The sequence below is a fragment of the Tinamus guttatus genome, unplaced genomic scaffold, assembly GCF_059628265.1.
Source record: "Tinamus guttatus ecotype Peru unplaced genomic scaffold, ASM5962826v1 Tinamus_guttatus_pri_ptg000345l, whole genome shotgun sequence".
NCBI classification, from domain to species: domain Eukaryota; kingdom Metazoa; phylum Chordata; class Aves; order Tinamiformes; family Tinamidae; genus Tinamus; species Tinamus guttatus.
In genome coordinates this window covers 87,962-105,757 of record NW_028288879.1, presented here as the reverse complement: position 1 = coordinate 105,757, position 17,796 = coordinate 87,962, and the positions used below count along the sequence as shown (strand labels likewise).

Below are 17,796 nucleotides of genomic sequence, written 5' to 3'. Positions count from 1 at the left end.
TCTGATGAGGTCAGAGTCTGGTGGAAGTGGATAAGAAATATGAATATACCACCCTAAAATAAGACTTTTCTTTTTGCTTTTGACTGCTTTGATTGATTGCCTTTTTCCTAGTAAGCCAGAAGACAAACTATGATTCCTATACAGATTTTTTTCCCCATTCAAACTCCATGTGAATGTTGAAAAAATCCTCATTTAATAGCTCTACAGGGGAATTTAACTTAGTTCATGGAAATATAATGTGCCCAACTTTTACCCCAGCGTAGGAGGAAAGGAAACGACCTTTCTTTTCTTCACTGTTAATTCTCTCCTCAGAACGGCATTTATGTTAATGAGTAATGCAAAGCCGGAATACAGGTGACAGGGCAAGAGAAGAGAAAGGAGAGTGGCTAGGTGTATGGCTTAACTATCTGCTTGATTACTACTCTAATATCACTGAAGAAGAAAAAAAAAAAAAGCTTAAAAGAATTTGATCTGACTTCCATTGCAATCAAAGGGATCTAAGTGTATTAATGCTTTTGAGGATCTAACACCAATGCTTGGAAGTCTCTGAGAGACAGCATTTCAAAGGAGTAGCTCAGCTACAAAAGAAGTAAAGCATTTCTAGGAAAAATGTCCTCCAGGATCCTGATTGCTTTGTCCACGTGGTTCCTGGTTCCTTAAAACCCATGATATTAAATGCAGTTTTGGTCGAGCCTTGTTATTCTTAACCTTATGAATAATCCTTATTCTAGTAAACAGTTTCAGTATCTCTATTGGGATGTCTTGCATATATAAACTTTTAAAATTTTCAGGATCAGTTTTGATAAGTGTATGGAAAAGCAACAACTAGCTGCCAAACAAAAGATTCAAGTGAAATACATGAAAGTCTGTATCTTCAGTTTTCAACTTTAAAACTTGGATGTTCGTATGCTTGAAAGGTTAATGTTAATAAATTGTAACCTGTAACCATTTTTAGAAGTTGTATTCACTTAACCTTCTGTGCAGTTAGTACTTATTTTATTATTCAAGGATGAAAGATCATATAACTATGTAGAGGGATGGCTAGAGAGCCGCGTACATGGCTGCCCAGCAGGCCTGCTCAATTCCAGCCTTCAGGTTTCAGTGAAAGAACAAAGGGAGTGCTAACTAGGAGATAAGAAAGTAGACCAAGGTCAGAGGGAATAAAAGAGCTGTTGAACTAAAAGGATGAGCTAAACAAGTAAGGGGGGCTGTAAGGGTCTGAGTTAGATCATTGTCTACCAATTAGGAGCCTGTGTAATTACATCACTAATTGTTAAGAATCATATAAATGTACTGCATGAAAAGCTAATAAACGAAGTCGGTTCCAGCTTCTATGAAGTTGATGTCTGGCATTCCTGACCCGCTCCAAGCTGCAACATAACTAGATCTCAGAACAAGAGTAAACTCTTATCCTTCTTCTAAAAATGTAGGGGAGAGTGTGTTGTCACTATCAAAAACCAAGCTTCCTTTCAAACAGTGTCTGAAAGAAAAACAAAATGGAGTTTAGAAGCATTGAGTAAATTAGTATGTTCTTCTTGAATTCTAAATTGTTTTAATAATATGTATTTCTCATTCTTAAGCAAAAGGAGAGGAGAAGAGGAAGAGCCCCGCAATTCTGGAGATCTCTGAAAAGGTCAAGTGAGGACATTAACTCAAGGGCTCTTTGCGCCATCTCTTGGTGAAATCTGGAACGCCCGGAGAGAATATGTAAAATTCACTGTTTTATTCCCTTTAAAGGTACTGCTCTTAAAAGGAGTCCCTATGTTTATTGTCTACTTACCTAGTTATAATTATCGTCCAAAATTACAGAAAAAAAATAAGAATAGAACATAAAAAGTCGTTTTCATTGTGGCAAATATTATTGGCAAGTGTAGACAAACTGATGTCTTAAGGGTTAAACATTCACAGTAAATTACCTGCAGTCTTTCACCATCCTATTTCTGTGATGTAATTTAGTATTTTATCTTCTATAACACAGATAAATTACATAAAGGTCGTTGTAATAGGGACTGGTCTGTTTTTAAAGCATATCAGCCCTGTTAATGCTAGAGATAGCATTTAATGACACAAGTATCAGTTAAATAATTTTGCTTCTGTTGTCCATTGTCACTTCTAATACTTGTTCAGTTAGTGCACTGCTTGCAGACTGTCTTCTATTTATTTGTTAAGAGGATTTTGGCGGGGAGTGGGGAGCGTCTCCAGAAACACTTATTTAAGATTGTTGGTTTTGAGATTTCCTCCATTAATGTGATTTGGACACAGGGTGTTCCTAATTAAATAGGAAAGTGGGTCCCAAACACTGAAAAAAAAAAAAAAAAAAAAAAAAAGAGAGGCCGCTTCATGTATAATTTCAAAAACACGAAGAAAGGCTACTAGTCTTAAAAGCCCGCATTTCAAAACGCTGAAATTTCGTGAGCAGGGTCTCTGCGAAGAGTTTCACTCGGGGTGAGCAGCTACACTGAGCTGCCTCGCGTGCTTCTCCGCCCTGGTCTAGGTGCTGGAGGTGAAAGCAGAAGGCAGTACTTTTTTTTTTTTTTTTTTTTTTTTAAATGTTTCTTGTTCACAACTTGATCTTTCAGCACAGACTGAGGGAATAACGGACCGGACCGCCGCTTGTTCGCAGCTCTTCCACACCCACCCCGCCAACAACGCTCCGCCGTTCGAATATTCGAACCTAACGGCCGCGGCTGCTCTCTCGCGGGAGGGCACCGCGTGCGGAAGATGCGCATGGTAAGTGCGGTTTTTATTTTTTTCTCCCCACTCGCAAATTTTCCCTTGCGAGGGTGAGACTACAAATGCGACCCTTACAGATTACAGAACGGGGAAACACTTTTCACTATTCCCGGCTGCCGGCCAGGCGGTAGCGGGGGCGCCGGGAGAAGCGTGACGCCGGGCCGGAGCCCCTTTGCGAGGCAGGGGGAGGAAAGGGGGCGCCCCGCGGAGCTGCCCTGGCGCACGCGGCAGAGCAGCCGCTCCCGCCGCGGCCACACGCACACCCTCCTCGGCCGCCCCGAGGCGCGCTGCTCCTTTAAGAGCGGGGTGGGCGGGGCACGGGCGCGGCGGGCCGCCGCCCGCCATTGGCTGCGCGCGCCGCCGCCGCTCCCGCCCCTCGCCGCACTGTTATGCCTGTGTGCGGGTGTCAGCGCGGCGCGCATGCGCGGCGGGCGCCCTCCCAGCCGCCGGGGCCGGGCCGGGGCTGCCGGGGCCGCGGCGCTCGAGCAAGAGGAGCGGCGGCCGTGGCAGAGGGAGCCGCGGCATGTCCTGCTGCCTCCGCCCGCCCACCTGCCTCGGCCGCCGCCGCGGCGGCTCCATGAAGTAGCGCGGAGGGCGGGCGAGCGGTGCGGAGAGCCCGGCGAGCCGCGGGCTCCCAGGCATGGCCAGCTCGGTGAGTGCCCGGCGGCGCGGCGCCTTGCGGCGCGGCGCGGCGGCTCTTCCCGTCCGCCCCGCGGCTCTTCCCCACCGCGGCATCTCCATGTTCCGCCACCGGACCCGTGGGCCGTGCGCGGTGCTGACAGCGGCTCCCGCCGCGCCGTGTCCGTTCTCCCCGCTCCCCTCCGCCGCGCTCACGGTGCGCCCGGTCTCTCGCCCCGCAGTGCGCCGTGCAGGTGAAGCTGGAGCTGGGGCACCGCGCCCAGGTGCGGAAGAAACCCACCGTGGAGGGCTTCACCCACGACTGGATGGTGTTCGTCCGAGGGCCCGAGCACAGCAACATCCAGCATTTCGTGGAGAAAGTCGTCTTTCACTTGCACGAGAGCTTCCCCAGGCCCAAGAGAGGTAGGGTGCCGCCGTGCAGCGCCGTCCGCGCGGGTCGGCTGCGATTGCTGCGCGTAGCTTCGCTCGCTTATTTATTGATTTACTCATTCACGTGGGACATGGCGCTTGTGTCTTGACTCCGCCAGACACACAGCTTTCCGTTTCGCCCTCTGTTTCGCACCGTCGCCGAGCGCTCGTCGTTTCCCAAAGGCGTGTGGCGGTCCGAGGGCGAGAGTGGCGAAGCCTGCTGTGCTCGGTGGCGTTCCCGGCCCTGCTGGCGACCTGATGGCTTTAGCTGCGTTAGGAGCTGTAGCGGCACGGAGAGGAGAAAGTGCTTTGTTTGAGAGCAGGTTTATTTCTCTAAGCAGACGCTCAGTTAGGAGTTATCCCTGGTTTGTTCCGCAGTCCTCATCGGCATGCAGGACTCCTGCGGTTCCCTCGGACAAGGTCGTAGTAAATCCCTGCCGCTTGAGCAGTGCGGGAAAGCTGGGCGCTGAAGGAGTACGAGACAGAGGAACGCTTTCAGCGCTGAAATAGAAAAGCTTTCCTGTCATAAGATAAATATGCCTACTTGAGTTTAGTGTTTCTGAGTTTGAAGATAGCAAGCTGTGAAATATTTTACACCCATTACTGTGTCTTTTTCAAGATTATTTTGCCTCTCTTATATTATTGCAATTCTCATAATGCATTGGTTTTCAACTGTTAGGACTTTTCTAACCTGTAAACTATTAATTCCCTTTTATCATCATACAGCCGTTTTTTTTTGTTTGTTTTTGTTTTAGTCTGAAAAAAGCTAGATATGACACACAGTTTTTTGAGACTTGAATGTAATACTGCAACATTTCTGAAGAATTTAATTGTCCAGATTTAGCTCTAAATTCTTCCTGTCTTTCCTGCTTTCTTCTATTTCTTGTATAAGAAAAAAAACATGACTTTGACTCAATCTAAATGTTTTGGCAAAGAAACTCTTGGAAAGGTTTGAGTGCTCTGAATATGTGAGGTTGTGTTATTATGTGCAGTGAATGGAGTGATGTATCGAAATCAGTGGTAGAAAGTGTATTTAATGTTTTGAAGTTCTGTTTGCATATCGAGTGTTTGACATGCTGCTTCACTGCTTTTATTTCCTGTGCCTCCCCCTTCTCTCCCCCCCACCCACCTTGTCCAGCCTAAGGAAACACAGCTCTACAAACCAGACACGGGGACAGTTGCTAGGTGTGGTGTTGAGCTTGTTGATAGCAATATATGTTAGGACTTCTGCAAGGGAAAGATAGATCATTTGCTCCTGGGAATGTTTTGCTTTGTGTGTCCAGCTGCTGAGTTTGGTTATGCAGTCATTTAAGCCATTGTTTTAAAATGTTTATTTTGGGGGATTTGCTTGTGTGTGTCTCTCATGGTGTGACAACTCCTGTGAAAAATGTCCGCTTGCATAGCCCGAGAGGGGACTTGTCCTGTTGTAATTATGCATAACCTGCACTGTGGGAGAACAAGCCCGGTCCAGTGGGAGCGCTAGGGCTGTACCCCTATGACAAGCATTTCACTCGTTTCAGGGGTCTGCTTAACTACTCCTCAAACTGCAACAATAAGGGAAAAATAGGTGCTAAAGGAGCCTTGTGCTTTCAGGCCTCTGAAATGGCTGTAGAAGTGTTGAGTACTGTGCTTCTGGAGGTGTTTTATATTTGGACTACGTAGCATGTTTTCTTTTGTTTAAAAAACGTCTAAAGAGTATATGATGGCATTACACGGGCCATGCATGTGGGCGTTTTGTTTGTCTTTATAACTTACAAAGATGGTTAAAAATTTTGAAAAAAAAATTGCTTTTCTTAGCTCTGTAAGTCAGTGTTGGTAGTTTGATTTGACCTCAGATGGCCTACCAGTGGTACCTTATGTATTAAATTCAATGGGAATGAATGCTTGGTTATAATTAGCGGTTCACTGTCTCTGAAATTGATAAATACTTTATTGTGCTGGGCAAGAAAACTCATCAGTTGGAAGTTCTTGATAAGTTGTCACACCTGGGTTTTCACAGGTACACGTGGGTACACGGTGTTAATGAAAGTAAAGCATCACTAAAATGGCTAGCCACAATAACACATGCTATTTTGGCAAGTGATTTTTGCATCTTTTCAGGCTCATATTGTGAATGACTGCTCTAAAGTATATGCTTGTAGCTACTAGAAAAGGTTGTAATTAGTTAAGTCTATTTGTAGAGCTCTTGAATCAATTTGAGACTAATAAATGAATAGAATATCATTTTTTTTTTAGCTCATAATGTATTTATGTTGCTAGCTCACTTATTGTGGATATGGTCATTCCAAACATTCAAGAAGGAGGAAGGTAATTTTTTTTTTCTTCCCTAAAGCCGTATTTCAGTGCAGTTGCTTTTCATGTTTGTGAGAATAACTGGCTAAACTTGTCAGTATGCAGACTGCATCTCAGACTTTGCTTATCTTTCCTGGCACAGTGGCTGGGCTTGGGATGTTAGAAATCCTGGAGGTTGGTGAATTTGCAAACAAAGGTGTGTCCGTGTATTTGTTCTGCTGATATTATGCAGCAAATGAGGGGTCCTATACCCTGAAGTTCCATTAGTTTTAAGGTGGAAATCTCACTAGGAACACTCAGAGTACAGCGTAGCTTGGTTTGCGAGTGTAAATGCAATGGGAAGGTGATGGTGACTAAGGGAGAACAGCAGAGTATATATGAGCTACAGTGACTTAATTAAACTATCTCCTTCGTCTTTTGTCACGTCTCACCTTAAAAACATGGTATTCGCAGTGCTTTTATTTCTTCTGTTGTTAGCCTTATGGTGACTAAGTCCTTCAGTTTATCCTTGTGCAGTGGAGCAGGCAATAGTTTTCAGTGACTGATTCCCCATATTTCCTCCTGTGTCATGGCCTGCTATGCCTAGTTTCATTGGCGGGGCTGTAGGACTACTTCAGTGGTTAAATAAAGTATATTGATGTCCAGACTCTGTTTTGAAGCAGAGGTTGTAGGACCAAAGCTGTTTAAAATCACCATCGTATTACTCTGCATATCATGCAATCACAAATAAGCATTACTGTTAGTTCTCCAGTCTCATCTGTTTCACATTGCTGAGTAAATTGCCTAACAGAAGACTTGAGGAGTTTCCAGACTTCTTTCAAAGTGTGGATTTTTAGCTGTTTTCCGTTTATGGAAAGGAAGTAGGGCTGTGTATAGAAATGCAGTATTTTGAAGCATATCTATGGAAAAAGAGTTGTCATCAGGTTACAGTTAGTGCTATACTGTGCTGCACAATGCATAAGCAGCGGGCTGCTATCAAAAGAGGACCTATTGCTCTTGTCTGGTATTATATGACACTGTGTGGATGCTATCCAAGTTAGGAATATTTTCTTCCCCTTCCTGTCTAATGAATGTTGGTACTCTGCAGCAGTGATCTAACTTACTGTTTGCCTTGCGATATTACATCTTGCTAAGGAAACTACTAGAAAGAAACTATATATATATATATATATATATAAAAGGGCAGTTCCAAACCAGCCTTGATACTGGAGTGGCTTCAGTGGTTCAGATTCTATTAAAATAGTGGTGTGTTTTAACAAAATCAAAATTTTTCGTATGGAAATGGATAGATTCTTTTGATATACTGATGATTTACTTGATACGAAAATGAGGGTTTGGACACTGAGATGTTGTAACTTAACAAGTGGAGGATCAGTTGTTTTGCTTCAGGGTGCTAAGGGTCTAGTAAATATTGTTCCCCTGTAATTCAGAAAGTTTTACTGCAATATGACACATTGGTGGGAGTAGAGTTGCATGATAGCCTGCTATAGGATGGACAAAACGTTTAAAGTCTTCTAAAAGCTTAGATTTCCGATATTGATTATTTTTGCTTTATATTATCTGTTGTCATACAGTGACACTTTATTGGATGATGTTTTGGAATGATCTAGAGTTAGTTGAGTTTAGCTAAAACCAGACTAACTTAAAAATAGACTTTATTAATTGACTTTCATGATAATAGACTTAAAATAAAAGGCACCAATGACTTCTTTTTATTTGACACATCTTTTTTGTAGTCATGCAATGGCTTTTCTAGCTTTGATTCCACAGCTCAACTAGGCAAAAGTTTTGAACAGTAGAAAAGTTATGAAATTCATTCTGGATCTGTTGTTTTCTGGGTGTCGGATGAAGACAAAGAAACACTAAAATTTGCAGTCCTTGTTATCACTGGCCCTTTTTGAAGACTGCTTTGCCTCAAAGTCCCTGTTATTTTGGGTCATGATAAGATAAGAATCTTGGAACCAGAAGGATGGTGTGAAATGCAGTGATGTGAAGTGTGTCTTTTCCCTGTGGAGCTAGCTGCTGTGCGAGCCTGCACAAACTTGTTGTGAACTGAAGGTAGCTCACAAGTCATGGTGTGTGGTGACATGTGCTGTTCCAGTTACCCCAATTTGTCTCTTCTACCCTTACTGCACAGTATTATTGTTGTCAGGTGGAAACTGTGCTGGGGCATTTTTCAGCTTGCTTGGTAGATTTTCATGCAGCAGTATATTTCTAGGTAAAGAAGTCCGCAGACAGATTAGTAGTTATTTTAAAAGAGATTTTTTTTGATTAAAAATTTTTGATTAAAAAAAATCTCATGTCTATTTTTTTTTTTCCTGTATACATTACCTGGAAATGAAAATATGCTGATCAAGTTCTGATGCTATGCGTTTGTGTTCATCACACAAACTTAACTGAGTTGATTGCCTCAGTGTCTAAACTTGTGATGAGCAAAGGTTTGGTAAAATTTCAAGATGTCAGGAGGCAGACCAGATGCTTCATGGAAATGTTTGGGTGTTTAAGAGAAATAATTCAATTTGAAGATGTGGGTTTTCTTCTTCTTTTTTTTTTTTTTTTTTTTTTCATTGATAACTTAATTCTTTTATGCAAGTTTGTCTAATTCTAGGTTTCAAAATGATTCTAATGACCTATGTTTTGAACTAAACATTTACTTATTGGTTAAAAGTATACTGGTGAAAAAAGAGGTGTGCATGTCTTAGAATCAACTTTATTTACAAAAAGCAGGCTGTTTTTGCCCTTATTACCTATTGTACTTTTTTTTTTAAAACTGTCTTTTCAGTGGATTTCAGTATACTATCAAGCATATTTGTGGAAAAGGAGGGGTGAGAGAGTCTTAATCTCTCCCACTTTTCATAGACCAGTTAGTTTAACGTGACCACAGTGAAGAATCTGCTGCTTTTGGTAGCTTGTATTTTATCTAATCATACAAATTTCTGGGCAAGATATTTTTTTTTTACAGCTCTTAATTTGTGAGTGTGATATTTGAATAGAATGTTTAGTTCCACTTTTAAGACGTACTTTAATTGTAGCTTTCTGATTTTTTTTTCTCCTTTTATATTTAGCCTAAGCCAAAACCACGGTTCATGCTGGATGTGTGAGAATCTTTTCACAGCAATCTTCTAGTTATCAGGATTCCCAGGTTTGAAAATGAACCTTTGGGGCGGATGTTGCTGTGTGAATTTTCAGAAGAGCTCTATTATTGGCTATCCCACAAACTTGCATCTTAATGAAAATTAAATACACTGAGCAATGAAATCACACAATAAAAAGGATTCTTTTTTGTGGGTTATCTAATTGAAACTTGATTTTCATAAAGGTTATATCATATTTGTGCAAAGAAAAATGCTGATCTCCCGAAGAACTTTTGATCAATTCCGATTCCAATTTCAATAACACTTGCTACATCATTTCAGTAAAAGATGATCCAAGGTTATTAAAGGATGATCTAAGGTTATTTAAAAATATATACATGTAGCATGCATTTCACATCAAGTTAGCTTTGAATTTTGTTTCATTGTTGCTACAGTATTTCTAGTTTTACAAGCCTGTGGTCAAGTCTTTCTAAAAGTACTTCATAATTCTTGCAGATTTTAACTAGCAAGAAATGAAATGGTGTTACAGAATTGTCATACACATGATCTGAATAGATGTGGAACAATACTAACTTCAAAGAGTTACACAAAAAAAGATTCTTGCATGAGCAATAGCTTTATCACTTCTTCTGTAAGATATGGGGGATATATCTCAAAACGGTAAAATCATTGGTTAAATATGTTAGTATTTGGGGAAATGTATATGCCTGCATTGTTTGTTTGGTGTTTATTGTTGTTCAGCTTACTTTTGTGCAGTTTTTATCCTTATAAAAGTAATAGGTATGTAAAAAGTCTTTAAGTATATTCAGTCTTACACACTAGATAATCTGCATTTTTAATACAATAATGTCCCTTAAACTTTCCTCTTGGTGTTAACAAGACTTCTAAGATTTTATCACTTACTAGTGTTAGTTTTTGTGGTACTGGTTGGGGTGTGAAGACTCTCTTTGTAACGATGATGTGCCATGTGGTCTTTATTCAGGATTTTGGAAGAAATGTTAGAGAAGGTGTCAGTCTCTTCCACAGATTTCACCAAAACAAAAGATAGAACAACTTGATGACTGTAACTTGATAAAGAGGTAGCACTTGAGATAGGTGGTAAAAGCAAGTTTACATTTAGAAATTAATCTGCACACTGCTGCAGTCTGGGAACACTTTTTTTTTTTTTTAAAAAAAGGTTTATTATGACTGCTTACTTTGAAAAAGAAGTGTAGTCATTTTGTGTGGTCATTCTGTATCTTTTTCTGATAGTGGTTGATAGGCATATATGAAAACAAATTAAGTTTTAACTATTTATACATTTGCCTGTAAATTGTGCTTTCTCAATTTGTCACAAAACATTTGACTTTTGATGGAAAAATCTCTTTTTTTGTATTTTTATTTTTTCAGTGGCTTTTTGCTGTCCTACCCTGTACATAAAGACGAAGAGACTGATATCCTAAATGTTTATATGTTTACTTAACTCTGTTAGTGGTAGTTTATTTTAAAATCAAGTTTATTTTAGTTGTTAGGTAATGTAGAATACTGTCACAAAGGAGAAAACTAATTTCACAATAATTGTGAATTGCTAGGTAAAACTTGTTATTCAGTAACTTGTTGAAAACTTATTAATCTTTCTTTCAGAGTTGGCATTCTTTCTAAATAATGCTAGAGAACAAGATTCTCAGAGTTGAGTATAGTCATCAGAGAATTTAACATGGGTGTCCTTGTTCCTGTGTGTGCAGAGGGGTTGGACTAGATGATCTCTAGAGGTCCCTTCCAACCTTAAGCATTCTGAGATTCTATGATCCTCTCATGTAGAGTATTGATGGTTAACTGTTCCTATCACTGTAGGAGCTGCTCCCACTACTGTAGACCCAATCAAGGGCTGTATCACACCATTGATCTTGAGCAGAAATTTTGCACTTACGGTGAGGAGTTCAGATTTGTTTCTTTTAATTCCAAAGGGGGATATTGTAGGGTAATTCCCTAAAAGTAAAAAGAAAAAAGAAAAACAAAAAACAACAACAACAAAAAAAAAACACTATGGCTTACTCTGGCCCTAAATGTCTTAACTGCCATAATATTGTGTAAATGATTGAGTATAAGTTTTGTTTTTGTTTGTTTTCAAATATAATTAAGAACTGTTTTCAGCAGTTGATGAATATGAATTGACTTTTAATGGTCTCAGTATGTTGTTGATAACGTTGTACAAAAAAGCATATGTCTATACAATGGGATATATATTTTAAATCATGTATTGCTTGTAAGTGTAAATGTGAATATGTATGTTTCTGTTTTCAACTTGTTATTGACAGAGATCAGAGCCAAAACAGCCTTACTGTATGTAAAAATGAAGAGTTAAACAAGAAATGTAGATTCATTTTTATGATTACTGTTTGGATTCTGAACAGTTTGGAGTAGGTTTAAATTCGCTACTTGTGCTTGCTATTATAAGGCTCCTGCAAAACAACTCGTCTAAATCAGTGAAACGCGTAGTCATTTTGCTCTTGTTCATACGGAAGTCATTAGAATGTAGTATATCTCTGTGAAATAAGGGTTGAAAGGCAAAGTGCTTTGTGTTTGCAGGTTTTTGGGGGGAAGTCAAGAGTTTTCTTTATATACTCTCAAAGAGACATTATTTTATCTTTACTATGCTAACTTGGAGGGACAGATGCTCTAGAAAGGAATAATCCTCAGATTCAGCAGAGAGAACTACTTGAATATTGTGGGCTGGAAGTTGATATACAGTGTTTTCCATCACTTGTGTGGGAAAGAGTGCCACTCTCACCTTAGTGACGGTGCATAGTGAAAGTTTTTTAGAAACCTTTTTACTCAAAATTTCTCCAAATAGGCAAATGGAATTTGGGATTCAGTACTGGGTCCAAAAATAAACACAAAAGGATATTTGCATGTTTTTTATTTTTATTCTGTATGATTCCAACAAATATGTTACTGAAATATTTGATAATACCATTGCAGAATATTTCTAGGTCACCACCGCATGAGTAACACAGTTTGCTGAAAAGTGAGAGAGAGAGATGGGTTGGATTTGAAATCTTTTTGCTCTCAAACATGAAGAGGCATAGGTCTTGCGTAATATTCAAAGGCAACTTATATAGCTGGGGTACTGCCCGATGAGTTGATTTCTTGCTTGTCTGATCTGTACATGCATCACGGTTCTGAACACCTGAAAATGATTTAATATTAGTACAATGAAGTATATAACTGTGTAATGCATATTAAAATGTGTAGAGTCATGTTCACAGGGTGCGTAGGTTTGTATTAATGGAGTAGATTTTGCCCTCAAGGCTGTGTTTCTATAAAAAGATTCTAAGGAGAATTACATCACTAGAAATATTACCAAGTGTTTCTTTTCATTTACCTAAACACAGGCAGCTTTCTGTTTTAAAAGAATGGCATCCTGGTATTGCAATATTTTGCTTGTGTGAGAAACTGAATTTCCAACTGAGAGATAAGTGGAGAATAATAAGCACTTTTTTTTTTTTTTTTTTTTTGAGTCAAATCTAAACCCTCCTTTTTTTTCTCTCTCTCTCTTTTTTTTTTTTTTTTTTTTTTTGAAATAACCAGTTGATGTCTACTATTAGAAGGATGCTTAGAAATTAGAGGCTTTGTTGAGAGTTTGCGATCTGTGTGTGGTGTGTGTTTGTTGCTGCCACTTGTACAGTTGGTGCGTTTAGGGACTTTCTTTCACCTCAGTGAAATCCCTGTTCATGTGCAGGGCTGCAGGCAGCAGCACAATGAAGGTTTTTTTAGCAACATATTCAGTAAGAACTAACTGGTAAAGTCAAGGGAAGTAACTCGCAGTGAATATCCATTTATGAGACCTCTATTTGAATTTTGAGGAAATGATCAGGGAGGCTGTTGGAGGATTTTTGTTTGTCTGAAAACTGAACCCATATTTTTTTGGAAGTGGTTACCTAAACTTGCTCTAGTTGCTGATTAGAAGGTGGATGTACAATTGTACAGTTAATAGTTCTTTAATTTACATCATTTAAAAATATTAAATTTCAGGTAAGCTTCAGTGCTCTCGAATTAATGAGTGGTAAGAAGGAATGAAAACTGCAAAGGGTAATTCCAGTAGTATCTGGAAGACATATATGTATAACTTTTCAGCAATGAATTGGATCTTTATGTGTAGTAGTTTGATTTCTCTTTCATTTAAAACTATTTCTAGTCCAATACAAAAGAAAACTTATTTACCTGTATGCTACACAGGAGACAAAATACCAATTTAGTTTTCTTTCCTTTTTTTTTTTTTTTTTTCTGTCATCTATAGAAGTGTCATATCTGTTTCGATGCTGCTACTGCTCAACTTATTCCTGTCAGGGCCATAAAGGTATATTTTCCTCTGTCACAGAACTGCTATATGGTTAAATTTTACCTTTTTGTTGTTCTTAATATTTTTTCTTCTTCTTTTTTTTTTTTTTTTTGCTTGACTGTTACTTGAAAGACACCTTAGATGAAAGAGCAAGTATGTTTTTTATATGACTCTGTGAAATACTTAAAAATCCCATTTCTATGTAGCACATATTACAGAGCGAAAACTGAAACTTCTTTAAATTCCATGAGGCTTTCTTTGCTGCTTTCAGTTGAATTAAATTTAGTCCCTGTTCTGTATAATATTGATACCATGCCTTCTCAGTGAAACACTTTTTACTCTAATACATAGTCTAACCCATTTGGCTAAATAGAGGCAGCAGTTTTCCTATATGGAAAACAACTGTGTATCGTTATTTGAGGAGTAAAGGATAGGTGTAGAAAATAGGGCTTCTCTCTCTCTCTGTCTCTCTCTCTGTCTCTCTCTCTGTCTCTCTCTCTGTCTCTCTCTCTGTCTCTCTCTGTCTCTCTGTCTCTCTCTGTCTCTCTGTCTCTCTCTCTCTGTCTCTCTGTCTCTCTCTCTCTCTGTGTCTCTCTCTGTGTCTCTGTCTCTTTCTGTCTCTCTCTCTGTCTCTGTCTCTCTGTCTCTGTCTCTCTGTCTCTGTCTCTCTGTCTCTCTCTGTCTCTCTCTGTCTCTCTCTGTCTCTCTCTGTCTCTCTCTCTCTCTGTCTCTCTCTCTCTCTCTCTCTCTCTGTCTCTCTCTCTGTCTCTCTCTCTGTCTCTCTCTCTGTCTCTCTCTCTCTCTCTCTCTCTCTCTGTCTCTCTCTCTGTCTCTCTCTCTGTCTCTCTCTCTGTCTCTCTCTGTCTCTCTCTCTGTCTCTCTCTCTGTCTCTCTCTGTCTCTCTCTCTGTCTCTCTCTCTGTCTCTCTCTCTGTCTCTCTCTCTGTCTCTCTCTCTGTCTCTCTCTCTGTCTCTCTCTCTGTCTCTGTCTCTCTCTCTGTCTCTGTCTCTCTCTCTGTCTCTCTCTCTGTCTCTCTCTCTGTCTCTGTCTCTCTGTCTCTCTCTCTCTCTCTCTGTCTCTCTCTTCCTCCCCCGCCCCCCCCAATATATAGAGGAGAGTTTGTCTTAGTACAGCCAACCTTCGTATTAACTTAGCTGACGACTCTTGCTATAAGCGTATTAGCTTGTACTATTCTTCTAGTGTTAGTCCTCTTGATGCTTCCATGGTTATATATATTTATAAGGGTGCAGTTTACAGCTGTGTGTTACCAATACTGTAAGATTTTATATATAAATTACAGGAAAGTGACTCCACCCAAGCTCTTTGAGTGCTTTTGATAGTGTTATGTAAAAACTAAGACTGGTCATTGAAACTGAATCAAATAAAGTAGCCCAGCAACAATATAATGAAATCAGCCTGTGTCTGCATGCTACTACTGTACAGTCCTATGGCTGCATGTGGTAGAACAGGCAGAAGCTCTGTAAACATGGATTGCGTTGTCTGTCATTAATGCTGTAAAATATGATACTGAAAATGGCTGTCACTTACCCAAGTGAACAGGTCCAGTTTCAGTGCACCAGTGTAAGTCTGGGTAACTCAAGGGAAGCTTTGGAGATCTGTGTCCAACAAGTTGGACTCACACTGGCAGGTTCTTGTTAACAGGTATTGTATGTGAATTCAGTTAGAACGGTTCTGTAGCTCAAACAAGAGCAGAAACCAAATAAGGTTAATGTGAGGGTGAACTGTAGAAACCTGCATGCACATCTGCCCTCCTTTTTATTTATTTTTTTTACAATTGTTTCACATGAGGTCTAACAGAAGGCAGGGTAGGAGACGTATCTGAAGTGCAGGAATGGAATGGTATTTAGCACAGACTCTGTAGCTGTCCAACAGTTTAGGTTGAGTGGCTGTGTTGAACCTAGTGTGTTTAAATCCTTCCGCTATAGAAACCTGAATATGTCTGTTGGGCATTGCACTTAGTCAAAGGCTGTTCTTAAAAAGGTAGTCATCAATTATTTTGCTATTTACTTCATCCTTTTTTGTTGGATGTCAAGTTGTCCCATGCTGTGAAGTTTAATTTTTCTCTACAAATCTCTGCATAAACTAAATGTCTTCAGCAAGTATACATAAGAATAAAAGTTAATATTTTATAAAAAATTAGGTTGTCAAACAAACTATGGAATGATTTTGTTTCCATTATCATATCCACAGGCTGAAAACTAAATAGAAACAGTCTGGTTTCTATGGAGCAGATCTGCATTAAGTTACTTCCTTGAATTTTTGCCGTTATGGTTAACGGCAAAGTTAAAGAGCTACCACAGGTTTTGCTGATCTTGTAACAGAAAAGGTTTGGTTCTACTGGGCTAGTCCTCCTAGTCTATGAGGATATTTGTGTGCTAATGGCTGAATTTCAGATTTACAAGGCCTGTAATACTAATAATTTACTCGTAGATCAACACTTCCAGTATAAAGTTCAAAATTGTTTATTTCTTTCAAGACTTTAAGTTTCTGGATTCTTGGATTTATTTATTTATGAATAGCTTACAGTGTGTTACCAGTTTGTGGGTGTCCAGACAACTGGATATTTTTGAGTTTTGAGTTTAGGTTCTTCCTTATGGTCTGTGCTGAAGTCTAGGTAAAACACTAATTCTTGATTAAAGTCTAACCTTTGTTTTGTGGTTTTCATTTTTAGTGATGCATGTAATATGTAAATATTAAGATTTACCTTTATACCATGTTATTTTAGTTGTCTGCATATGTGGGCATATACACTGTAGTTCTAGAAGAATAACAACAACCTATTTTTTTTGGCTTGAAAAATAAGTGATTTTGGAATCTAATGCAATGATTAAATCAGGATGTTTGCCTGGAGGCTTCAGTCATTTAATATAAACTCTTACTCTGCTGAAAATTTCTGGTGCATTCTTTATTTGAAAATAATATTATTAAATAAAAGAAATAGCATCTGCATCTTTCTATGAATGCAGATGAAGCAAATTAACAAGAGTTAAAACTGAAATGCAGCCAGGCACTAGAGATAAGATTTACTTCTCCCCCCACTCCATCCTGCTCTCCGTAGTGGATTGTTTTCTTTCAAATATTTTATATAGCCTGTTGTACTTTGTATTAAACAATTTCTCTAACAAACTGTTTTCTCAGAGCTAATGAGGGAGCCCAAAGGCTTTCTGCAAATGAAGTGCATAGCAAGTAAAAAAGGCTTTCTAGCCATGGCCAGTTAGGTAGCTATGTGACGTTTCTTTGCAACTGTGTGACAGCTATGTGACATTTCTTTGCAACTCCTTTTCCTGCTGACCACAATTAAGAGTAGTAGATTTCTGAAGATATATTAAAAATCAGAACTAATTCTGAAACATGTTTTTCTTCAGAAGTGCCACAAAGGAATGGGGGGGAGGGTGACAAGCATGGATTAAAGGTTAGTCTTCCTTTTCTGATATTCATCAAGACTCGCTTAAACCACTCTTTTGACTCACTAGAGATCACAAAAATTGTACTTGTGTTTTCAAAAGAGACTGAAAACAAAATATGGACTTAGTTAGGGTTATGATAGTTTTATGCAGCATCTATATGCACTCTGAATTCATTTTATGCAGAGAAAAACAGGGCACATAGGCATTTATTATATTTATATTAAATGCAACTTAAGAGTGGGGAATCAATATTCTGATTTAGTACTCTGTGTTTGTATGTCTCTGCATGCCTGCTCACTAGGAATAACAAGAAATTGTGGTATAGAAAGAAAGCAGGATCTAAGCCTTTTTTTTTTTTTTTTTTTAACAACCTTCAACCAAAAATCTGCAGGCCTTCAAAATAAGGTAAGCGTTTAAAGGTGTATTCAATTTTGTATAAAACTCAACCATTAAAAGTTACATTATTCTGATGTTTTCCTTGATGGGCATGCAGATATCCCCCTTGCAAAGACGTGTAGTGCTCACTGTTCAATTTTGTCAGATTTAATTTGCAAATTTCATGGCTTTTAGGAGGCAAAATACTGTTAGTATTAAAGAGATTAAACTTTTGACTCCTTGTCTTCGTCTCTGAGTGTTGCACGTGTGTTATGATAGTACTGCAGGGATTAACTCCCCCCCCACTTTGTATACAGGAAAGACCTCCAGAAGTCTGGTAGATAATGGCACAAAGCCAAAATCCAACTGGATAAATCCCTAGGTGCCTGCAATATTCAGTGTATTTGTACTGTTTAGAATAACAATGACAATATCCATAGTGAAAAAATGAGTTAGAGAACTCACTGTTTCTTCTATGTACTTAGCCTGTTTCATGATTTTTTTC

The 17,796-nt window shown here is 39.2% G+C and overlaps 1 protein-coding gene across 1 annotated transcript in view; it reads left to right on the top strand.

The window, feature by feature from the left end:
* Positions 1-3,294: 3,294 nt before the first annotated feature.
* MLLT3 (MLLT3 super elongation complex subunit) overlaps positions 3,295-17,796 on the top strand; it is a gene marked incomplete at its 3' end in the record, with an annotated part of 98,605 nt that continues 84,103 nt past the window's right edge. The window contains exons 1-2 of the mRNA XM_088529789.1: positions 3,295-3,385; positions 3,594-3,774. Of these exons, the coding sequence (XP_088385915.1) occupies positions 3,374-3,385; positions 3,594-3,774 (193 nt within the window). The remainder of the gene's footprint in view (positions 3,386-3,593; positions 3,775-17,796) is intronic.